Below are 25631 nucleotides of genomic sequence, written 5' to 3' on the forward strand. Positions count from 1 at the left end.
GTACAGAGGATCGAACCCAGGGCCTCATCCGTGCTAGGAAAGTGCTCTATCACTGAACCACAACCCCAGCCTTCTTCCTCGGGTGCTCTATCACTGAACTACCTGCCCAGGCTTTTTTATTTTTTGCTACTAGCGTTTGAACTCAGGGTGTTTAACCACTGAGCCACATCCCTAGCCCTTTTTATTTTGAGATATGGTCTCACCAAGTTGCTTCGGGTCTTGCTAAATTGCTGAGACTAGCTTTAAACTTGCAACCCTGCTGCCTCAGCCTTCTGAGCTGCTAGGATTAAAGGCATGTTCCATTACACCTGGCATAGACTTTTCATATTTCTTCTTTTGAGACAGGGGTTTGCTAAGCTGCTGAAGCTTGCCTTGAATTTATTTTATATATATGTATATGTATACACACACACACACACACACACACACACACACACAATACCTTTATTTTATTTTTATATGGTACTGAGGATCAAACCCAGTGGCTCACGTGTGCCAGGAGAGCACTCGACCACAGAGCTCCTGCCCCAGCCCCTTTATAATTTATAATCCTATTGCCTCAGCCTCCAAAGTCACTGGGATTACAGGCAAGTGCCTCTGTGCTCAGCAATATATTCTTCTTAATCATAATAATTTCAGACAGCTTTAAGTGGACACTGAGGAGTGCAAGTAAGAATTTCGGGGGAACGACACAGAGAGAAATGTAAAACTAAAAGAGCAATTTTGAAATTTTAGATGGTGAGATAATAATGAAACAATAATTGTCCTGAAAACACTTATTAGAAAGCAAAGATTTGGGGCTGGGGATGTGGCTCAAGCGGTAGCGTGCTCGCCTGGCATGTGTGCGGCCCGGGTTCGATCCTCAGCACCACATACCAACAAAGATTTGTGTCTGCCGAGAATTAAAAAAATAAATATTAAAAAAAAAAAAAAAAAGAAAGCAAAGATTTGTTTTTAACAAGGATCTCTTTGAAACTGTAGGTAACAGAGATCCTGAAATATTTCTATAAAGCACAAGATGACCAAAGAAAATTGATTTAGAAACCCATTTTTACTCATCTAAGAAAGTAAAACATTCTTCATGTTGTCATCAGTTATTATTATGTTGTCTTCCCCGATTAAAAACTTATCAAGTTGTTCAACTATACATTTTCTGACCAAGTAAAGTTTTCAGAAAAAAGTTTTCTTCATGTAATCAACAAATAGTTAATTTGCTAAAACAAGTGACACAACAGGGGAAAGATGTTGATATCTAGCTGTGAAACGTACTAAAATAAAACTTGATAAGCACAAAACTAGTTTTAAGTCTACATTTCCTCTTTGTCAACTCTTAAAATAACTGACCTCACCATTGCCAACTTTCCCCTTTGCTTTCAGTCAAGTTTTACACGATGCTGTTGGAATAAACTGAAAGCTAGACTCTGAAATGTCACATTACCAGCTAAAAATTTTCTATGGCTCCCTACAATTTATCAAGAAAACTTGTTGGCCTCTAATCTCAGTGACTTGGGACACAGGCCTCTAATCTCAGTGACTTGGGAAGCTGAGGCAGGATGATCACAAGTTTGAGGCCAATCTCAGCAACTTAAGGAGGCTGTAAGCAACTCAGCGAGACCCTATCTCAAATAGCTAAGGATGTGGTTCAGTGGTTAAGCGCCAAGGGTTCAATCCCTGGTACCAAAAAAAGAAACAAACAAACAAACAAAGGACTTGTTAACCTGACATTTAAATGACAGAGTAAATGATGTATTATGTAAAAGGAAGCAAAATGAAAAGGGGCAGGGCTGAGTTGGTTATCTGACACCTTCTCATTGTCATTTGAAACTTCCACAGCTTTAGCTGAATTTTCTTTGTAAATTTTTTCTCAGTCAGCTGCATTTCTTCAATAATAGCCATGTAAAAAGCACTGAAATTCAAGGGATCCTTGTGGAAAGGCCTCAAATCTGAAGGGACTTGCTGTCTTCAAGAAACTTTGTACTGCTCTCCTTTCCAGCATCTAGCATAAGGCTAGGATATAATTAGATGGACTTACTTAGTAAGTGCTAAATACTTCTCGTGAATGACAAATTATTAAATAGTATATGCAGATGAAAGGTGTAGGGGAGTTTGTATTTGCTGGTGCTTTTAGTATTACAGAAGAACCTGACAGGTGAAGGGGCACTCTAGACACAGATGTAACATGAGGCCCCCAAAAGAATCAGAACAAGTAGAAGGATAAGGAGGCAAACCCCTGTTAAATATAGGTTTTATCCATAAAGAAGTATAAAGTTATTTTTAAAATGTTGGGGGCTGGGGCCGTAGCTCAATGGTAGAGTGCTTGCCTCACATATGTGAGGCACTGGGTTGGATTCTCAGCACTGCATATAAACAAATAAATAAAAATCCATTAATAACTAATAAAATATTTAAAAAATTAATGGGGACATCAGTCAGCAACAATGTAATTTTGAAAAAAGAAGTTCTTGAGAAATTACAGAGGAAGTTGAATATACAGCAAGAAATAAATATTTCCTACATTATGAATAGTAATAGTAAAGACTGAGAAAGGGGACAGATATGAAAACAAGTCAGAATTAGCAGAGCATAGGAATATGCCAGAAGAAAAAACAGGAAAGACAGCATTTACTTAACATTTGGTGTGCATTTACTATAGCAGGTTTGATACCTTCCTTCATTGGTTTAGACATAAGCTAGGTACTGTAACATATATTAACTTAGGTAATCCTCACAAGGATTCTGTGTAGTATAAGGGGCCATTACTCTCATAAAGAATGAAAATAATTCCAAGAATGAGGATTAAAGAAAACTGCATGGGGCTGGGGATGTGGCTCAAGTGGTAGCGCGCTTGCCTGGCATGCGTGCGGCCCGGGTTCGATCCTCAGCACAACATACAAAAAAAGATGTTGTGTCTGCCGAAAACTAAAATAAATAAATAAATAAATAAATAAAAAAAGAAAGAAAGAAAACTTCACGAAAACCAAAGAAAGGTATGAGTGGTCTGTAATGAAACCCAAGAGAGACATCTAGGAAGTTTATAAACATACCGGTGAACAGACAGTTGGCTTATTTATGTTTCTTTTGGAAAAACTGGTGGTCATATTTGGATCACATTTATATAGTTATAAAAGTAAAGACCATATTTTGATCATTCTTCAAAAAAAAAAAAAGTTTCTTTTGACTATGTAAAACCTGAACTGAGATTTGCAGATGAAGAGGGACAGGGGCAGGGTGCAGTCCCTGAGGCAGAAAGATGTTTATAAAATGAAAATGGGAAAGTACAAGAGAAGGAATGGGCAGAACGTGTGGCATGAAATAAAGGCACCAAAGAGCAAGGTAAGAATTCCAGTTTTCCTAAGAACTAAAAACCACTAAAAGATTTCAAAGGAAGTGACAGGATTTTGTGAAGATTACTTGTGGGCCAGATAAGAGGTGATAGAGGTCTGGGTCAGGGTGGTTATGGTGAAGATGCAGCGAAGAGAGGGAGTCAAAAAGAATTTAGGAGGTAAAATCAAAAGGAATAGAAAGGGGTCTGGGGTTATAGCTCAGTAGTGGAGCACTTGCCTGGTAGGTGTGAGGCACTGGATTTTATCCTCACACAGCACAACATATAAATAAATAAATAAAATAAAGGTATTGGGTTCATCTACAATTAAAAAAAATAAGGGGGGCTGGAGATGTGGCTCAAGCGGTAGCGTGCTTGCCTGGCATGCGTGCGGCCTGGGTTCGATCCTCAGCACCACATACAAAGATGTTGTGTCCGCCGAATACTATATATAAATATATATATATATATTAAAAATAAGGAAAAGAGGAATAGTAAAAAATAAGGAAAAGAGGAATAGTAAGATTGACTGGATATGAGGTTTCAGGAAAAGGGGCAGATTTTACATGTCTATTTTGAGTATTCATTGTTCATTCAAAGGTAGGAGGCTAGATCATTTTCTCAGAAGTTCTGCCAAGTTCACAGTTTCTAAGCATTGTCATTTAACTTCAAGTAAGTATATTCATTGATATATTTTTCCTGGGGTGAGGAAAAAAAAGTATGGCTATCAAGAATGTAGACTTCTAGAATATTTTCTGTGGAACAACACACTACGGGTACTATAAAACACATAAGTTAGTAAATAATGGCAATAAGGAAATTTAACTGTGTTCTGTTTTGGTTATTTGATTACTCAAAGGAAATAATCTCTTAAAACAGGGTAAAGTGCACTCAGTAAGTAATTGTTCAAAGAGGATCAGTCACGGGCTGGGGATGTAGCTCAGGCGGTAGTGTGCTGGCCTGGCATGCGTGCGGCCCGGGTTCGATCCTCAGCACCACATACCAACAAAGTTGTTGTGTCCGCTGAGAACTAAAAAATAAATATTAAAAAAAAATTCTCTCTCTCTCTCCTCTCTCACTCTCTCTTTAAAAAAAAGGGGGGGGGATCAGTCACACTGAGGAATGAGGTATGCATTAAGAAATTGGACAGTGACTTAAATCACTGTTAAAAGAGCACAAATCAAATGTCAAAAACATTCATTCTAAACTTTGTAAATCTTGGTACATTAAAAAAATAGGGTTGGAAATGTGCTAAACTCATAGCAGTATTTTCACTAATACCACTAGAGCTTGCCTCTATAACTGAAGTTTGATAGTATTCCCTGCCACATACACTGAGCTTTAAAGAAAAATGTTGGGTATTTAAAAAATCTACCTGGGTGGCTAAGGATGTAGATCAGTGGTAGAGTACGTACTCTGTATATGTAATGTCCTGGGTTCAATCCCTAGGACAAAAATTTAAAAAACAAAACAAAACCAAAAAGAGCTAACAATAAGAGCACACAGCACACATGCAAATCAAGTCAATATAGGAAATAGAAAATACTAAATCAATACAGGAAATATTAAGATGTAGCTTGCATTCTATGATAAATAAACAAGAACAGGCTGTGAACGAAAAGAAAAAAATTACAAACAACAACAAAAAACTCCAGGTATTTTTACATATATGCTTACATTATCAACTGGATAGCTCTGAAAGCCAAGCACAAGATACTGAGGCCTGAATGACAGGTTGTAGAGGGAGAGGTGTTTTCACTAAGTTATTGAAAATTTTTATCATAATCAATGATTTCGTATTTAAAAAGAAATGGGGAAACCACACACACACACACACACACACACACACACACACACATATACTCTCTCTCTCTCTCTCACTCACTCCCACCCACCTCACTCAAACTCAATGTAAGTATCAAACAGAAGGGCACTAACACATTGGTGAACCAAAAGACCAATTTGAGAAAAGGTCTCAGAATCCAGGGCAGAATATTTAAAAGCTAGAAAATATACAAAAATAATGGAGGATAAATGTTTAAAACTATAAATCTGTCAAAAGAACTCCACAATGAGAAACAATGATCAAAAGAACAAATAGTTTTCCTGAGCTAAAGAAAGGCTTGATTCTTTAGATCAACAGGGCCACCCAATACAAGACAAAATGTTTAAAGAAAAAGTCCTAGAAGAGTTCAAATGGAAGTTGCTGGAAAATCCACCAACAATATGTTTGTTATACAGAAAAGAGAATCAGACTAGTATCTAGCTTCTCACATGTAGCAGTAAATGCCAGGGAACAACAGAACAATGTTAAGGAGTACAATGGAAAAGAGACCTGGTAAGGCAAAATATTTTACATGTGAAATAACAAAAAGACCAATAAGAAGACATGCACCTCAGAATATTTTTTCTTTCTTTCTTTTTTTTTTTTAAAGAGAGAGTGAGAGAGGAGAGAGAGAGAGAGAGAGAGAGAGAGAGAGAGAGAGAGAGAGAGAGAGAATTTTTAACATTTTTTATTTTTTAGTTCTCGGCGGACACAACATCTTTGTTGGTATGTGGTGCTGAGGATCGAACCCGGGCCGCACGCATGCGAGGCGAGCGCGCTACCGCTTGAGCCACATCCCCAGCCCAGAATATTTTTTCTTTATTCTTTTTGGAAAGAAAATTTCAGCCAAATGAATTAAAAGAATTGTGAAATAACTTAAAACTTATTTCACAATCTATATCAATATTGCTAATAAAACTGTTCTTAAAGGATTCTAAAAACACAAGCAATAATAATAAGAATCTGTAATTACAATCTCAAATTATGTAAACCTGGAAAATGGAGCAAAGGGAAAAAACCCCCAAAAGATGCGAAAGTTTTGGTTTTAGGCACATAGAAGGTAGTTTTTATTCATCTATCTTGGAAAACTAATAAGTCAAGGTCAGTCTCAGCATTTTAGCAATTTAGTGAGACCCTGTCAAAAATACAAGGACTGGGGATGTAGCTCAGTGGTAAAGCACCTCTGCATTCAATCTCCAGTATCAAACAAACAAAAACAAAATAAACAAAACAAAAACCCCCACCAAACCCATTATAGCTAAGTTGATATATTCCAAAACCCCCAGTGATACCTATATACACTATAGGGTATATACACACCCACATCAATGATAAAGCTTAATTTATAAATTAGAAACAGTTAAGAGATTAACAACAAAATAACAATATACTATAATAAAAGTCATGTGAATATAGTTTCCCTCTCAAAAAAAAAAAAAAAAAATTTTTTTTTGGTACCAGAGATTGAACTCAAGGATGCTTAACCACTGAGCCACACTCTAGCCCTTGTTTTATTTTAAGACAGGGTCTCAGGACTAGGTTGCTTATAGCTTAGCTAACTTGCCAATGCTGGCTTTGAACCTGTGATCCTCCTGCCTCAATGTCTTGAGCCGCATAAATAAAAATTTATGCCCAGCTCAAATTTTGATTGTACTATATTTACCTTTCATGTGATATAAAGATGATACAATGCCTACATGATAAAATTAGGTGAGGAGGTATTTTTGATACTTAGCTTTAGGTTACTACATAAGGATTATTTGAAACAGAAGCACTGCTAATACTGTGATACTTTGACAGTAGATCAAAGATGGTACCTCTAACTAAAGGTAGGGTAGTGAATTACAGGGATGATTCACATCCTGGACAGACAGAGCAGGACTGTGTAAGACTTCATCAAACTACTCAGAATGGCATACAATTTAAAACTTATGAATTGATCTTTTAAATTTTTCATTTAATATTTTGAAACATGATTGACCAAGGGAAACTGAAAGATAAGTGAAACTACAAATAAGTGTGGACAACTGTGTAACTGTTTGAAATTTAAGGTCTCTAAGAATGTAAGAATTTTAAACACTGCATGGTCCATCAGCATTACATATTAAAAGCAAAGCAGAGTATAGAAAAGCACTCTAGGACTAGGGACAGGAGCAGGTGCTGAGTAACCAGGCACAAAGCTTTCTGGGATAATGGAATGGTTTAAAACTGGACTATAGTGATGGCTGCACAACCATCACTGTATTGTACAATCACAATGAGTTAATTCTACAGTATGTGAATTACACACAGGAAGACTGTTGAGAAGAAAAAAAAATTACATAATTGTATATAGTTGCTAAAATGACACAACCCATTATGTCCTATCTCTCATACATAGGACACTGATAAAAAAAAACTTAAATTGAGTAAAAAATATACCACTTTTGATCACTTTGATATAAATGTTTTTAGAACTCTATTCTTTTGAGAAAATAGGTGAATGATTAAAAAATTTTCATATACATATGCAAAAAACCCCTAAATTCTACATTATGATTTCCCATCTATTTTAACACACCTGTGTCAACATTGTTGAAATAGAACTGAAAACTTGAAACTTAATGGGTTTAATAAAATTTAACATTAATTATTGTATTTAAAAAACTCCACTTATCAGAAGAGAAACAGATTAATATTTTCTCAATATGGATGTCTTGGCATCTAGTATGCATACATTCATTAAATGACATCAAAGTGTGGTACCTCTGCTCAACTGTGCCTAGGTTATCCAAAAACTTCTATTTTATGCTATCTTGAGAATACATAAAGATAACCAATTGTGTGACATACAGAGGGATTTGAAAATTTGACCATTGTTTAAGTAAATTTTCAGCTCCATCTTTACCCACAATTACTTCATACCCTCTAGTTTCCTTTGTACTGTTGATAACAATTCCTGAGCCTTTTAGGAGTTTAGGGATACAAATAAGGTTACTTCTTGGCTTTATCAACTGCCTACTTAGGTTGCAGTACTCTCATTTCTGCTAAGAAGTCAATTCAGTCTCCATAATTTTGTGATGCTATTTACATTTCAAACTACTTTGTCTTATATTGATTTATGTGTTTTTAAAAGTCCCTCTCAGGGGCTGGGGATGTGGCTCAAGCGGTAGCGCGCTCGCCTGGCATGCGTGCGGCCTGGGTTCGATCCTCAGCACCACATACAAAGATGTTGGGTCTGCCGAAAACTAAAAAAATAAATAAATAAATATTAAAAGTCCCTCTCAGGTAGTTCTGATAGAATTTATCATCAGGGAGGAAAAGTAAAAACATGTCCATTCTGCTGTCTTTACCCAATAGTCTAAATTTAATCTTGAAATTTTAAGCTGCTTTTTATCTCCCAAATGATAAAAAAAAAAAAAAAGTCAAGAGACAGAGATATGAGAATGTAAGAGAAACAGGAAAAAAAGAGAAGAGGATAAATGTATCCATTAGGAGTTTCAAAAAGGAATAGTGCTGGGCATGGTGGCCTATACCTGTAATCCCAGCAGTGGCTTGGGAGACTGAGGCAGAAGGATTACAAATTCAAGGCCAGTCTCAGAAACTCAGGGAGACCCTATCTCGAAAAAAAAAAAAAAAAGGCTGGGAATATTGCTGACTTCGGTTCCCTCCTCCACCCAAAGACTGGGAACAGGAAGAGGGAGGAACAGAAACAAGTTAGAAAGAAAATGACTTTTTAGATTTTCCACAGAGAATTGGGTCTGAAGACTCATCTGCAGATCCACAAGGTCCATAGAGAAATACTGGGGGTAAGGGGGTAGTGGGGGAGAAATCCCAATAATCACATTTGAAAATTCTAGGGTAAAAAATTCTAAGCTTCCAGATAGAAAAATTCTTAAGGATCAGATTAGCAATAGCAATACCAGAATGTCAGAAGACAGCAAAGCAGTAACTTCAAAGTTCTATACAGAAGATATTTAAATTTTCAGCCACCCAACCAATCAAGCCATCAAGAAAACAGGTTGGGCTGGTAATACAGCTCAGTGATGATACAGTACTTGTCCAGCATGCAGAAAGCCCTGGGTCTGAACACCAGCACTGCAAAACAAAAACAAAAAACAGGTTCAGTAAGAAAATCTGTCAACCAAATACTCCATCTTTTTAAAAAATTTTCATTACAAAGCAGTGGTCAAGTAAAACTGGGTAATAAGTGTGTCAATCAAGAGGCCTTAACTGGATCTAAGAAACAGGAACTTTAGAGTGTCTTTGACTAAACTAGCAAGAGATAATGAACCAGAGAAATTAAGAGGTTGTAAGAGGTCAAATTCTGGATCTATTTTGAAAGTAGAGGGGCTGAGGTTGTGGCTCAGGGGGCTGCGGTTGTGGCTCAGTGGTAAGAGCTCTTGCCTAGAACGTGTGAGGCACTGGGTTCGATCCTCAGCACCACATAAAAATAAATAAACTAAGGTATCGTGTCCATCTACAACTATATATAAACAAAGCAGAGCTGATAGGTTCAGATCACATATGAAGTGTGAAAATGAGAAGAATCAAGCATGAATCCAAAGTTTTTGACCTTACCAACTAGAAGTATGGAGCTGTCATTCAATTACATGAGGAAGGTTGAGGAAGAACAGATTTAGGACACACTGAACTGAGATTTTATAGTTATCCATCCCCTTATGTGGAGATATTAAGGAGGTGACTGGACATGTAGATCAAGAATTCAGAGAAAGCTGAGTGCAGTGGCATATGCCTGTAATCCCAGCAGCCCAGGAGGCTAAGGCAGGAGGGTCTTGATTCAAAGCTAGCCTCAGCAAAAATGAGGTGCTAAGAAACTCAGTGAGACCCTGCCTCTGAATAAAATACAAAATAGGGCTGGGGATGTGGATTAGTGGTCGAGTGCCCCAGAGTTCAATACCCAGTAACCTACTCCCTGTCCAAAAAAATTGTGCAGAGAGGTATAGGCAGAGAAAGGAATTAGTAATGTATAGAAAATATTTCAAGTTATGAACTGGATGAGATCACCAAAAGACTGCAGATGATTAAGCCATACCTGGTGACATACCTATATCCCAGCTACTGGGGAGGCTGAGGCAGAAGGATTATTTGAGCTTAGGAGTTCAAGACCGGTCTAGTCAACATAATAAGACCCCCAACTTGAAAAATAAAAATACTAAAATAAAAAGACACAGAAAGATTAAAAGAGAGAAGTGAGCCCTGAAGCTTTTCAACATTTGGAAGTTTAAGAGTTGAGAAATCAACAAAGGAAACTGAAAGGAAGTGAGTAAAAAATGAGAAAAAACAGGATAAGGTCAAGTGATAAAAACACTTCACAGAGAACAGCTCAACTGTGCCGTACAATGTTGACTGGGTTAGTAGAATAAGAATAAAAACTGACCACTGGATTTAAAAACATGGAGGTCTTGTGGTAGCCTTGATCAGAACAGCTTCTTATCTGTGGGAATAAAAATCTAAATGAAATGGGTTTTAAAAAAATGGACACCAAAAAAACACACAAAAAAAACACAAAACAAATAAACAAAGGGACATAAGTGGTATAGACAGTTTCAAGGAATTTTGCTATAAAAAGAGGCAGAAATAGGGTAACAGAAAAGAGGAAATGCAGTTTTGTTTTGTTTTTTTTAAATCAGAGGAATAATAATATATCTGTAAGAAAATTGAAAAAAAATTAGAGAAGAAAAAAACTAAGGAGAATATAAAACTGCAGGGCCAATGTACCTGAGTAATGAAGAGGGATGAAAAATGAATAAACAGAAAGGTGGTTTTAGGCCAAAGTAAAAATAGTTTATTTTGTCCAGCAAAAAGGTAGAGGTCTGAGGGCAAAAATGCAGGTAACTAGGTAGATATGAGATGAGTTTATTAAAAATCCTGTATTTGTCTGCTTTTTTAAAAAATTTAACTGGTACATAGATTAACGGGGTACCACGTAATATTCTGATACACAATACACTGCATGATATTTAAATTAAGCAGAGCACAGTAACCCACACCTTTAATACCAGCTACTCAGGAAGCTAAGGTAGGAGGATCCCAAGTTCGAGGCCAGCCTGGAAAACTCTGTGAGACCCTATCTCAAAATAAAAATAAAGAGGGCTAGGAATGTAGCTCAGTGGTACATACTAGGCTCAATCCCCAGAATAACAATACATACATAAAGCTAGACAAGATTTATCATTTCTTACTTTTCCAACATTTATCATTTCTTACTTTTTTTTTTTTTAAAGAGAGGGTGAGAGACACACACACACAGAGAGAGAGAGAGAGAGAGAGAGAGAGAGAGAGAGAGAGAGAGAGAGAGAATTTTTTAATCTTTATTTTTTTAGTTTTCGGCGGGCACAACATCTTTGTTTGTATGTGGTGCTGAGGATCGAACCCGGGCCGCACGCATGCCAGGCGAGCGTGCTACCGCTTGAGCCACATCCCCAGCCCCTCTTTATTACTTTCAAAATCGTTGCTTCTAGCTTTCTGAAAAGTACTATACTGTTATCTATAGTTACCCTATTGTGCAACAGCACTTGTCTGCTACTATTTTCTTAGAAAGGAAGAAAGGTTAATAGGCTGAAGGTAAAGATGAAGGAGGTATAGGAGGTCTCAGGAAAAGGAACGGAATAGCCAAGTAGAAGAGTATAATGAAAGGTCTATGGAAAAACAATATGATTTTTGGGAAGTGACTATAACTGTTGAGGTTAGTGAACATAAATTTAGAGTAAAACTGGTCAGTAAGTCTATGTTTATATAACCATGGTTATGATTTCTGCAAGCTTGGATGTAAAAATGGCAAGAGAAGGGAATGGGTATAGAGTGAGGGTATTTGCACTGATTGTAATGACTATCCATGGAATTTAATAGGAAAGAGGTGAAGTTGTGAGGGGGAATGAGACACAGTGAAAGGTAGTAAGATCAAAACACTGTATATTATTAACAGGTCTGAATGCCTGATAAAGTTGGTGTATTAAAGACTCGTGATTAGAAATAACAATGGGATTGCTACTCTTTATTAAGCACTGAGAATAAACTAGTTATTTCAGTATCACTTCATTTAATTATCAATATGACTCTGAAAGATGGGCATGGTTATCACCTCTATTGAAAAGATAAAGAAGGGGCTGGGGTTGTGGCTCAGTGGCAGACTGCTTGCCTAGCATGTGTGAGGCACTGGGTTTGATTCTCAGCAAAACATATAAATAAATAAAATAAAGATCCATCTATAACTAAAAAAAAAAAAGAAAAGATGAAGAAGCTGGGTGTGGTGGTACACACCTGTAATCTCAGTGACTTTGGAGGCTGAGGCAGGAAGATCCCAAGTTTGAGGCCACACCAGCTAAGCAACTTTGCAAGACTCTGTCTCAAAATAAAAAATTAAAAAGGTCTAGGCATATAGCTCAGTAGTAAAGAGACCCTGGGTCAATACCTAATACCAAAAATAGAAAGAAAGAAAGAGCCAGGAACAGTAACACAAATCTAAAATCCCAGCCCCCAGAGATTCAGGAGGCTAAGGCAGAAAGATCACAAATTCAAGGTCAGCAGCAATTTAGCAAGACCATTAAAAAAAAAAAAAAAGTGGTGTATGTAGCTCAGTAGGAATTACCCTGGGTTCACTCCACAGCGGTGGGAATGAAGTAAAGTTAAATTACTTGGCCCATGGTCAAAGCTCTTTTCTTCCAGTCTAAACAAAACCAAACCCCCACAAAATTATAATAAGATTCTTGTGAATAAATTATTTTACAGCAATGATATCATATTTAAAAATAGCTGAAGTACTACTTTACAGCATCATGAGAGAAAGGGTAAACTTTTCTTATAGAAGGCATCTTCTAGCATGAAGCAATTAAATTATTCTGCGGTTATTAGTGGGGCACTGAGTTAAATACAAAGTTATTGTATGTTATCATGTACAGATAAGATTTCTTTTTTCTTTTTTTTCCTCTTTTTCTTTTCTTCTTCTTCTTTTTTTTTTTTTTTTTTTTTTTGTCGCAGTACTGGAAAATCAAACCCAGGGCCCAGGCCCTCATGTATTTTAGGTAAATGCTTTACTACTCTATATTCTGAGTCTAAATAAGACTTCTTTTTTTTTATATATATATATTTATTTTTTAGTTTTCCGTGGACACAACATCTTTGTTGGTATGTGCTGAGGATGGAACCCGGGCCGCACGCATGGCAGGCGAGCGCGCTACTGCTTGAGCCACATCCCCAGCCCTAAATAAGACTTCTTTACTTTTACTTCTTTCCTTCTCCTATTATATTCTTTGGGCTTACTGTTTTCTCTATTTCTCGTACACAAAGTCATGGCTCATCTTAAATTATTAGAAAATGTACAATTTGGGGCACCTAACTTCAGATTCAGAGTTACCAAGTTTTCTGTAACAACAAAGCAACAATAAGTTTCCAAGGCTTCAAGTTCTGGCAACGTCACTAAATAGGGCAACCAAAAGAAACCAGGGCTTTACTAGGGCTTCAAGTTTCACTAGATCTTTGCAGTTCTAGGTCGTGATTTTGTGAATTGCTAGATTAATATCTCTAAGTTGTATGAGACAAATAAAATACCTTATAAGTATTTCATCCATCATACAAAGCTCTGCTACTCTCTCTGCTGGGGCTATGGTTTACAACTACATGTCTAATTAACAATCCTGAAGTGGACAAACTATGTCATTGAAAACTTATCAGAGATTAAAGAAATAATCTGTTTACAATTTACCACTTTTGTGTCCTTCCAATAATCCCTTGATTTTAAGGGCAAATCATTTAAGAACAATTGACTAATATAATTACTCTTTTTTTTTATATCTTTATTTCATTTATTCATTTTTATGTGGTGCTGAGGATCGAACCCAGTGCCTCACATATGCAAGGCAAGTGCTCTGCCACTGAGCCACAACCCCAGCCCCATAATCACTATTTTTTCATGAAGTTTCTTGTCCTGATGCAGTGGCAATCTATTTTCCATCTGAATTATTATCCAGGCACAACTAAGTAAGATACATAAGAATTTCTTTATTTTAGATAAGAATTTCACTAATTTTAGCTCATTTCATTTGGCACTATATACATTCATTTACAGATACAGGTGCAAATATAACTAGAATTATTTTATAAACTATTCATGTCTATTGCACTTCATGATAATTTCCTCCAAAATCTGGAACTGATTCTTTCTTTAAATATTAAATGAAAATGATAACTGAGCTGGAATCACAAAATAAAGTTTATCTCCCCAACAATGTCAATTTTGTCATAAAAATGCATACTTTTCTATCCCTACTAGCTGAAATTCTCCAATACTCCCGTTGGGAAAGCTGGATATTTTAATATTATAAATGGAAAATACATTGTGAATATAAAAAAGCATTATTTGGAGGTATCCCCAGGAGATTTTTACAAGATTAATAAACTAAAATGCTAAATAATTTCCATTTACTCACTCACTAAATAAATATTTGTTCATCCCAGTTGGTCAGACTCTGAAGTGGGGAGGGAAGGTGAAGACAAGCACATATATGCAAATAGCAAAGAAGATTAAGTGTAGGTCATGATCAGTACTAAGAAGAAAATAAACTCAGAGCTGAGACAAAGACTGCAACAAACTGCAGAAACAAACTGTAATCCAGATTAGCTACAAACACACTTAATAGATTGACATCAATGCCTTTCCAGAGTGCCTTTAAGACCTCTTGACATTTACTTAGCTTCCTAGGATCAAAGCTCATCAAGTTTACCTTAGTTTCACTTGACAGGACTAAAGCTAGTCAGTGAAATCGCTAACAGAATATAAAGGACATCATCCATTGAGCAGAACCTTTCTGATTAGACTTTTGATTTTATATTATGTTATATTATAACAAACTATACATTTTCAAGAGAGAAAAGGGATGTTTCAAATAATTATGCTAGAACAAGCATTAATGATGATTCCCACCAGGGTAAACCAGGACATATAGTCAAACTAATTCTATACCACATCAAAAGTTAACTAGTCAAAAATTTCCAGAGCACTATATAGTTTGAGGTATATTTAAATTATAAGTACTCTTCAAATAAAAGACCTAAATTATAGCTGGGTGCAGTGGAAAACAAATGCCTGTAATCCCAGCAACTCAGGAGGATGAAGAGTTCAAAGCCAGCCTCAGCAAAAGTGAGGTGCTAAGCAACTCAAGTGAGATCTTGTCTCTAAATAAAATACAAAATAGGGCTGGGGATGTGGCTCAGTGCTCTTGAGTTCAAATCCCAGAACCCCTGGACCCCAAACACAAAAAACCTAAATCATAATATGGACCCATATAAGCCAAATGACTGCCTCACACCATACACAAAATCTGTTTTAGGTCCACTATAGACCCAAAGGTAAAAAAAGCAAAATCAAAGTATTTTCCATGACACCAGGGAAAAATACTATACCATACCAAAAAGGGAGAAAAAGCAAAGGAAAGAAAAGGGGAAGAAAGGAAAGCAAAGCAAAGGAAAGCAAAGGAAAGAAGGGAAGGGAGCAAACAAAGAAGGAAAAAGACCAGTCCACTAACCATCAAAGAAAAGCCTGATAAACATGTCACATTAAAATGAAGAACTGTTCATCATAAGAAACTACTAAATGGGAAAAGATATTTGCAACATAAACATCCAAATAAGGATTTATATTCAAATCCAGAATTCTATAAAAAGACATGCATTTAAATAGAAAAATGGGCAATAAATTTCAGAAGGACTTCATGAAAAATGAAATTCAAATGGCCAAGATATGAAAAGACATCCAACATCATTAGTAGTCAGGGAAATGGAGATTAAAATCACATTCAACTAGTTTGGCTAGAATTAAAATATATAATGCCAAGTATTATTGTTGGCAAGGAATATGGAGCCATTAGAATTGTAACATACTAATAATTGAGGTAAAAGGTAATAAACTATTATTATGGAAAACTGTTTGGCATTACCTAATAAAGACACATGTTCCCTATGTTTCTGCAATTCAAATTCTAAGTATATAGCTTCAAGAAAAATATCCAAACAGCCGGGGTGGATAAGGCAGGTGGATAAGGCCAGCTTCAGCAAATCAGTGGGGTCCTAAGCAACTTAGTGATACCCTATCTCAAAATAAAAAATAAAAAGGAATAGGATCTCCATATGTGAGAATACATTCTAATTCTGTGAGTAAACTTTCAATTTTAATCTGTTAGACTACCATTCTTCAAATTCTGAAAAAGTAGACTTTTCAGATATTACATTATTCAACAAGTCATGTAAACTGTAAAATTTTAAGACTGAACTTCTCACTTCTAATTTTGAAATATGAAATAAGTATTCAGTATTGATTGGATGGTTATAGTTTTAGATAATACGAAATAGATAATATAATCAAGATTTGGCAACTCCACTTTTTGTAAGCATGATTAAATTCCAAAAACCCCATTATATATTAACTCATACTTCTTAAGAAAAAGAATACATTTATGTATGGACTAAATATCAATGTAATGGGCTGCGGTTGTGGCTCAGTGGTAGAATGCTTGTCTATCAAGTATGAGGCACTGGGTTCAATCCTCAGCACCATATAAAAAAATAAATAAAATAAAATAAAGGTATTGGGTCCACTTACAATTAAAAATATTTTAAGAAAATACCAATGTCATAAATACAAATTGAATGATTAAACATTTTTAATTGCTGTATTCATATTGTTAAATTCATACATTGTTATGACAAAGGAACAAATTGTTTGATGTCATAAATTTAATGTGATGAATTTAACTATTACAAATACAATATTTATTGATTTTAGTATCTGTTGAAGAGACATTTAAACAAGGAACATTAAAATACACATCTTTAGGTTCATGTACAAAAGTACATAACTTTTAAGAAAACGACTGAAATTAATATCTTGGAAATCTCAAAAGTGTATGGACTCTTTTCTTTGTGAGAAGTAAAGGGAACACAGCCAACTGATTGATAAATCACTAAGCTGGCAAGACATCTTTTAAGTTCAGATCTTTAAAAAATATATATTTTTTAAAAAGTTATTAATGGGTTGGGGCTGGGGCTATGGCTCAGCACCAGAGCACTTGTCTAGCATGTGTGAGGCCCTGGGTTTGATCCTCAGCACCACATAAAAATAAATAAAAATAAAGGTATTGTGTCCATCACAATTACAAAAATTTTTTTCTTAAAAAGTTATTAAGCTGCTTTAATGAGAAACACTGTTCTCAACCTATATGTGGTTCTCACCAAGTATTTTAGAGAACATTTTTCATGATTTCATAGACATAAAACTAAACCACTACAGTATACAGTCAAATATAAAAAACTTAACATAGAAATAGTTTTTAAAGAACAACCAAAATAAGTCATTTAAGATGCATTACTGGTCAAGTCTTTTAATAACCACTAAACAAAATCATGCACCCTGAAGTAAAGTGAGTTTCTAACAGATAACAAAGAACTAACCCATTTTAACAGGCAATGAACGAGTCATGAGAAGACTGCTGGCTAAAGCAATCCTCCTGCTTCAGTCTACCAAGTAGCTGGGACTATAGCAAGAACCACAGAGGTCAGCTACTGTTTTTCAGAAAAAAAAAAAAATTGCTAAATTTTAAAAGTATGCGATTCAAGTAATTTTTTTTTTAGTAAATTTACTGAGTTGTGCAATTATCACCACAATCCAAATGCAGATCATCTTAAACTACTCTTTTATAGCATAAGTTTCCTTTAAAAAAATTTTTTTTGTTAGTGCTGTTGATGGAACCCAGAAAGCAGGGCCTCAGGTACTCTAGGTAAGTTCTCTACAACAGGGTCACACTCTCAGTCCCAATAGTACACAGTTCTGTAATATAAAGAGATTCTTTACCCAGGTATAAGGTTTGTCTCAACACTAGCACTATTAAAAGGGACTAATAGAGCATTTAAAAAATGCCATTAAAACTTTTTTGCTACTGTGAAACAACTTTTCTATCAATTAACGAGTTAATAATTTTAGATTCAGAAAATTTCTTCCTACCCTGGACATCTGTCCCTACCATGTTATGCTGTTTATAATAACTCTGAGATGCTGGGGAAATTACCTGGGTTATCCTGCTTCCCCTCCTCCGTGATACAAACTGTTGTGAGATTTCCTTTCCGATTAGAGGCTAAAGTTTATTTTCTTTCTGGTATCCTGACGGAGCAAAGGCCCTTTGCACGTGAACGGAAAGAAAACCCACAGACTTCGCGATGCTTACTAAATACTCTGGGTAGGAACACCTTCCTCCTCAACAAATCTCCCTTTCCAAGCGCGCATCTACGGGTGTCGGTCAGCGGCCACAGACCACTCAGATCTGAACCTGAACTGTGAGCAAGGGTCCTGGGTTAAGCTTAAACTTTCCTACCTACTATGTTTCCAGAAACAGGCCCTTGGGGTCAACAGCAAACATTTTGATGTGCACTCTAAAGAGACGGTTGCACAACTGGGAAACAGGAGGATTCCGGTTTAACAGGTAACTATCACAGATGAGACAAGTAGGATGTGATCTGCTCGATGGTCAATGGCATTTCGAGATCATACGTGTCGCACATTGAACCCAAAGTTTTGGCACATTACTTTATAGTTCACTTGAGGAATATTGCAACGAGTTGAAATTAAGAACGTGGAAAAAAAATGGGTGCAGGGGAATCCACGGATCAGCACTAAACTCAAGGTAGGCGGAAAAATTCTTTGAATACTCCGGCTTTGTTTGGCGACGAGACGACAGAACCACCGAATTTCGGAGTTGGAAGACACGTATCTCGGTGTTCTCCGGTCCGTTCTCGGACTTCAGCACCGCCCCGCCCGTCGCGCACTCGGTCCCGTAGTTCCCCGGATTTAAGGCGGGGACCTCCGGGGAGCTCGGGGAGGCCGCGGCCCGGCCCGCGACGCCGGGCCGGGAGGGAGCGGCCTCCCCGAGGACGACCGAGGGAGGAGGTGGGCGCGAGGAAGCCGCGGGCCGAGAGCGGCGTGCAGCCCCGAGTGAGTGGACGCCCGGCCCGGTCCCCCACCCCGAGGCCGGCCCCGGCGTACCTTTGGCGAGGGCTACGGTGGAGTTCTCGGTGTCGATGGTGTAGAGGATGCCCTCGTAGCGGATCTCCGCCTTGGAGATGAGGCTGATCTTGCTGCCGATGTAAGGGGTGCCCCCGCTCATGGCGCCGCCGCCGCCCCTCCGGGCCGCTCGCAGAGAGGCAGATCCCACGCCGCTGTCGCCGCTCCGCACGCCCGCTCGCTCCGTCGGCGCCTACAGCAGCCGCCTCAGATCCAACATGGCGGCGGCGCCGGCTCCGCTACCCTCCCCCAGCCTCCCGCCCTCAAACCGCGGCGCGGCGGCGGCGGCGGCGGCAGCGGAGGCGGCGCGGGGCATGCTGGGCGGGCGAGGCCGAACTCTCGCGAGACTCGGGCGACCGCGGGCCGCTCCCGACTTCTCCACGGGGTCTGTAAGTCCCAGTTGCGCCGCTTGGCCTGGTCTAGCGTTTAAGGGGAATTCCGGGCAGAGGTGCAGTGTTTCATGACTCTGGGACACCGTGGCGGGACTGGAGAAGTGCTGGTCTCCTTTTTTGGCCCTGACCTTGGCGTCCGCCATTTCCAGACGCGTCGTACTTTGTCAGGAGCCCAGTGCCTCCATAAACAGTTCCCTCTACCTGGAAAGTTACCTCCCGCCTCCAAGCTCCGGGAGAGCTGCAGGTCGTCCTTTTAAGCCGGCTTTCCCCCTGCTGAGCCATCCGCGCCCCTCTCGGAGGTCTCAGGGAGCTGTTACAACATCTGTCACACTAAACGAGTGCCCCTTACCTCGGCTCGGCATCCCTGCTGCTCGCAGAGGAGCTGGGACTCCATTCCAAAGATTCGGTTTTTAGTCCTGTTCTGTCCAACACTTAAAATGCCCGGATCCAAGCTCCTAGCTCTTCATTTTATTGTACACCGACCAATCCCAAGTATTTGCCTGTAACTTTGATCAGTTCTGTGAACTCTTAGTTTCCTATAAAGGATGATCTCCTTAGCCTTCCAGTTGGAATGCAAAAGTTATCTCTCCTTTTTTTCTTCCACATTGATTCTTTGTTTTTGAATCACTGAGGATTGAACTCTGGGACGTTCTACCACTGAACTATGTCTCCAACCTTTTTCTTTTTTTTTTTTTTTTTTTAATTTTGAAATCAGGTCTCACCAACTTTCCAAGGCTGGAAACTTGCGCTCCTCCTCCTTCAGCCTCCTGAGTGGCTGAAATTTACAGGCTTGCGCCTACTGTGACCTGCTTCAGTAGGTTTTACTGGACTCAGGCAGAGGGATCTTGTTCAAATCTAGGTCAGGTCATGTCCTTCCTCTACTCACTACTCTTCTGACTCCATGTCACACAAAAGGAAAAACAAGACTCCTTATTTTGGCTTCTTGTTATTTCCTTTCCCCATTCGGTTGCATTTCTCACCTCTTTACACAGAACATTCACACTTAATTCTGATCTGTGCCCCTGTCACCTCCAGAGATGGCTTTCCTTTCTGCCCTATTTAAAATATTGCTACTTGCTGGAATCGGTGGCTTGGGAGTCTGAGGCCAGAGGATCTAAAGTTCTCTGCAACTTAAGGAGACCCTGTCTCAAAATAAAAAACAAAAAGGACTGGGGATGTAGTTCAGTGGTAGAGCACCTCTGGATTCAATTCCCAGTACTGCAAATAAAATTTTTTTAAAAAGGGGCTGGGGTAAAGTTCAGTTGGTAGAGGGCTTGCATTGCATGCACAAGGCCCAGCACCACACACACACACACACACAAAAGTAGTATATCACTTTATATTTCCTTGCTCAGCTTGTTTTTTTTTTCTGCATAGCATTTATCTCTCCCCAATATGTCCACTTAGTTATTTGTGTGTGTCCATCTCCTTCACTAGAGTGTTCATGTTTTGAGTCAGGATGTTTTGGTCACTTTAGTATCATCAGGGCCTAGTACAGCACCTGGCTTAGGGCAGCTGCTCAGTGAATATTTGTGGCATGAATAAACAGGAAGATGAATGCAGAGCACAGGCAGGATGTCTGGTGAGCTGAGTGAACAAATGGTGAGAAGCCTGGTGTTAGAGTGGGGGAAGCAGCAGAGAAATCCAAGAGGCTGCGATGGGGTTGGTGCACAGTGGCTTCAGAGGCAGGCTATGAATCCCTGGTTTAATATGAAGTCAATATCAGAAAGTTGAATTCTTATACTTTTTTTTTTTTCTTCTCATTATAGGCATAGGATACAGTTTATCTTTTCATGCTTCTTTAGGTCATCCTTTTCCACAGTCATCTTCCAAAAACTGACAGCTCATCCTTTTTCCACAGTCATCTTCCAAAAACTGACAGTTCCCCAATTTACACCTCCATTTTACATCTCTGACTTCCAGGGTCACATTAACTACATGGTATGCATTGTGTGTGTATGTGTGTGTGTGTGTGTGTGTGTGTGTGTGTAGCTGAGAATCAAACCCAGGGCATGCTAGGCAAGAGCTCTACCACTGAGCTACATCCCTAGCCTTAAATACACAATAAATGCAATCAGTCACAAGACACTTTCAACTCAAAGTATCCAAAATTATTGCATCTACTTCCTTTCTACCCGCAAATAAATTGTTTGTTATCCATGCCCCTTGGCTACATCAAATCCTCACCTAAGTATCTGCTGTGGTTTATATGGCTTAAGCATTGATTCATGTAATGGGAAATCTTGATTCCCCAATGTGGCAATATTGAAAGATGGTGGAGTCTTTAAGAGGTGGGCATGTCATTGGGAGGTATTAATTCTGGTTGCAAGTTCTCTGAAGACTAAGTTGTTATAAAAAGAGCAAGACTCCGGTGGGGTTGTTGCTCAATGGTGGAGCACTTGCCTAGCACGTATGAGAACTGGGTTCCATCCTCAGCACTATATAAAAACAAATAAAGGTATTGTGTCCATCTACAAATAATAGTAATAATAATAATAATAATAGCAAGACTGGCCATGCATGGTGGTGTACACCTATAATCCCAGTAGCTTGGGAGGCCAAGGCAGGAAGATTATGAGTTCAAAGCCAGTCTCAGCAATTTAGGCCCTAAGCAACTTCGTGAGGCCCTAGGCAACTTAGTGAAGCCCTGTCTCTAAATCATAAAAATAATAGGGCTGGGGATGTAGCTCAGTGGTTAAGTGCTCCTGAATAGAATCCCTGATACAAAAAATAAAAAAGCAAGATTGGCTTCTTCCTGTCTCCACATATGTTTTCTCTTGGTTGAGCATGTTGCCTGCCATGGTGGTATCATGTATAATATAGCCAAGAGGGTCCACCAGAGGGTGAACAGATAAAGAGAGTTGACCTTGAACCTTCAGTCTCCAAAAGTGTGAGCTAAATAAACCTCTTTTCTTTATAAAGTTCCCAGCCTCAGATATTTTGTTATATCAACAGAAAATGAGTAATACAGTATCTAGTCCTGAAGTCAGGTATTCTTATTTAGCTATCCCCAGTTGGTCATCAATCTTGTTGATTTTAATTTATGTTCAGTAGATCTGGGTTTCTTGCACCTGAGGGCATCAGGAACCATGCATAAATGCAGTTAATCAGTTTGATAGTCCATAGTGTATTGTACTTATGACTCTATAACTTATTGCTAGAAACCAGGTTGAGAACAGTGACACATTTCACTACCATAGCAGGCTTTCTAAACTCCAGCTCCTTTGTTGCTTCCCTGCTTAAGAGCTCTTGGTACCCCTAGAGTTAAAAATACATCCCTCTCTATTGAATATTTTCAGTAACAAGAAGCTCTCAAATTTGTACAGTGGAGGAGCTAAGAAGTATCAGTCTGGTTGGAAGGAGAGACTATGGGGATTTGAAGATTGTCCCAACTTTTATCTAGCTAGTATGCTGTTTTTCACTTACTTTTTTTCTTATTGTTGTTGTGAGGCAGGGTGAGTAGCTGATGGAGAATATGGGAGAAACAAGTCCCCCTCACCATCCTTTAATGTGACCACCACTATTCATCTAAGTAACATAAGATGTTGTTGGCCTGCATTTAAGGATCATGTTTTTGGGACAAATACATCCTTTCAAACAACAGAACCACTCTTATTGGGTGAGATGTTCATTCTATGAGAGACATGCTGAAACTGAGAATGATTCAATGGAAGGTGTCCCCCACCCCATATTTGCTCTTGAGTAGAATGGTTACCGATTTCTACCTCTCACTCTTTTCAGTGTGATCATTGAATTTACACTGGTAAAGGCAGAGATGATACAATTTCACAGTTATCTGCTTTTTAATTAAAAGGAGCCCTCTGTATATATGATTTTATTTCTAACTTTAAAATGAGAAAACTAAGCTGGGCCTGGTGGCACATGACTAGATTCCTAGCTACTCCACAGGCTGAGACAGGAGGATTGCTTGAGCCCATGACTTTGAGACCAGACTGGGCAAAATGAATGAAGGAATAAATGAATGAATGAATGAATAAAATGAGAAAAACTGATACTTAGGGAAATCAAGTAATTTAGGCCAAGGATCAAGGTGAAAATCATGAATTTCAATCCAGTCTGTATGGTCTTACAATGTCTGTACTCTATACCATTCTAGGATGGCAAATCAAATTATTTACAAGTGACAATTCGAGAACATGGCACTGCTAGCCTGGAGACCTGTATTGAAAAGGATTCTGAGACAAAAGTTGTATCTGAGACAATAGGACTTCGTGCCATCATCACTTATCAGCATCGTCCACAGACATAGGGTAGAAAAGTGGTGACACCAGGTCCAAATCTCTGTCTATACCATTCACCTTCTAAATATGTGCCCCAAAAGTACATATGGCTAAATGCTTTGTACATTTAATGGTACTCTACAATTAGTTTTCTTAATTTTTTCTATTATTCAAATATTTTTCCAACTCCTTAAACAACTAACAACTGAAACGGATAAGATTTGTATGTCATTGAAAAGTAAGCACAACAATGGAAACTATAATGAATTTTTCTGAGGAAAAAAATCTTTCTAAAATGCAAATCTGATGATTACCAGACCTTTTCATTGAGACCATTCCCCCACATCTTTATTTATTTTTAGATGTAGATAGACACAATACCTTTATTTTAAATGTTTATTTTTATGTGGTACCAGGGATTGAACCCAGTACCTCATTCATGCTAGGCAAATGCTCTATCACTGAGCCACAGCCCTAGCTCCTTGTTCCCTCACATCTTAATCCACTTGGGCTGCTATAACAAAATATCATAAGCTAGTTGTTTGTTTATTTATTTATTTATTTTTGGTGCTGGGGATTGAACCCAGGGCCTGTGCATACAAGGCAGCACTCTACCAACTGAGCTATATCCCAGCCCTAAGCTAGCAGTTTATAAACAACAGAAATTTATGACTCACAGTTTGGAAGCTGGGATGTCTAAGATATAGGCTCTGGAAGATTTAGTGTCAGGTGAGGGCTCACTTCCTGGTTCCTAGATGGTTGCCCTTTTTGCTAAAATTTCATATGGAGAAAGGTGCACAGGATCTCTCTGAGGTGATGGGTTTTTGTTTGTTTGTTTGTGTTTTTGTATTCGTTTTTGGTACTGGAGATTGAACCCAGGACCTGGCACATGTTAGGCAAGTGCTCTATTCCTTGGCTATACCCCCAGCCCTTCTGAGGTCTTTTTTTTTTTTTTTTTTTTTTTTTTTTAGGGATACTAAAATCACCTATGAGGGCTCGCCCCTCAAGACCTAATCACCTCCTAAAGATCCTACATCCTAATGCGAGACCCGTGGGATTGAGGATCTCAACAAATGAATTTTGGCAGAATGTAAGCATTGCAGCTCATTGCATACCCTGCTTTCCCCACCCACCCAAAGCTTTCAATCATTTCAGTGGCTTCTTATGGTCCTATGTTCTTAGAATTACCTGGGTATGCTATTTACAAACTCCTGTATGAACTGGCTCCTGCTTAACTCTCTGGTCTCACTCTTGTTTTCCCCTTTCATCATGGTCTATTTCCCCTACCTACCTCCCCTAGCCTTTGTCCTCCATTCCAGAAGCGATATTAAATTTCCCTCAGATTTCCCACTTCATGGTTTGCCATTGCAGTTCTTAGCCAAGCTGTCACTCAAGGAATACAGGAGCCTTCTCACTGCTGTCCTGAGATATGCACTCTGAGATAATTACTATCCAATGTGTACTATCTCACTGCATGAATATATTCATGTACTGTCTTGGCCTATTTTCTGTTGTTATAACAAAATACCAGAGGCAGAGTAATGTGCAAAGAAAGAAAGTTGGTTTAGCATATAGTTTTGGAGGTTGAGAATCCAATATTGGGCAGACCCTATCTTGTGAGGTTCTCTTGGCTTCATCATAACATGTTAGAGAAATGGAAAGGGAACTGGCATGTGCAGAATAGGCCAACAGCATGGTTTTAGCAACCTGCTCTCAAAGAACTCAAAGACCAGCATTAATCCCTCTGAGGGCAGTGCCTCCCCTGACTGTAATTGCCTTGCTCTGGGCCCTGCCTTTTAAAGTT

The 25631-nt window shown here is 38.4% G+C and overlaps 1 protein-coding gene and 1 long non-coding RNA gene across 8 annotated transcripts in view; one reads left to right on the forward strand and one right to left on the reverse strand.

Annotated features, from left to right (window-relative positions):
• The window catches only part of LSM14A (LSM14A mRNA processing body assembly factor), a 69530-nt gene extending 50086 nt beyond the window's left edge, over window positions 1–19444 (reverse strand). For 5 of the 7 annotated variants that reach the window (XR_014019656.1, XM_081274353.1, XM_081274352.1 and 2 more), the window contains exon 1: window positions 19177–19444. Coding sequence is in view for 6 of the 7 variants with exons in the window: in XM_081274353.1 (XP_081130479.1) it covers window positions 19177–19297 (121 nt within the window). In the remaining variant the exon portion in view is untranslated. The remainder of the gene's footprint in view (window positions 1–19176) is intronic. The other 2 variants (XM_081274355.1, XM_081274354.1) reach the window with 1 other exon arrangement.
• Window positions 18357–25631, forward strand: part of LOC308637688 — a 120291-nt gene continuing 113016 nt past the window's right edge. The window contains exon 1 of the long non-coding RNA XR_014019657.1: window positions 18357–19125. This is a non-coding gene — a long non-coding RNA (uncharacterized lncRNA). The remainder of the gene's footprint in view (window positions 19126–25631) is intronic.

The sequence above is a fragment of the Spermophilus citellus genome, assembly GCF_964194105.1.
Source record: "Spermophilus citellus genome assembly, chromosome: 18".
Taxonomy (NCBI): domain Eukaryota; kingdom Metazoa; phylum Chordata; class Mammalia; order Rodentia; family Sciuridae; genus Spermophilus; species Spermophilus citellus.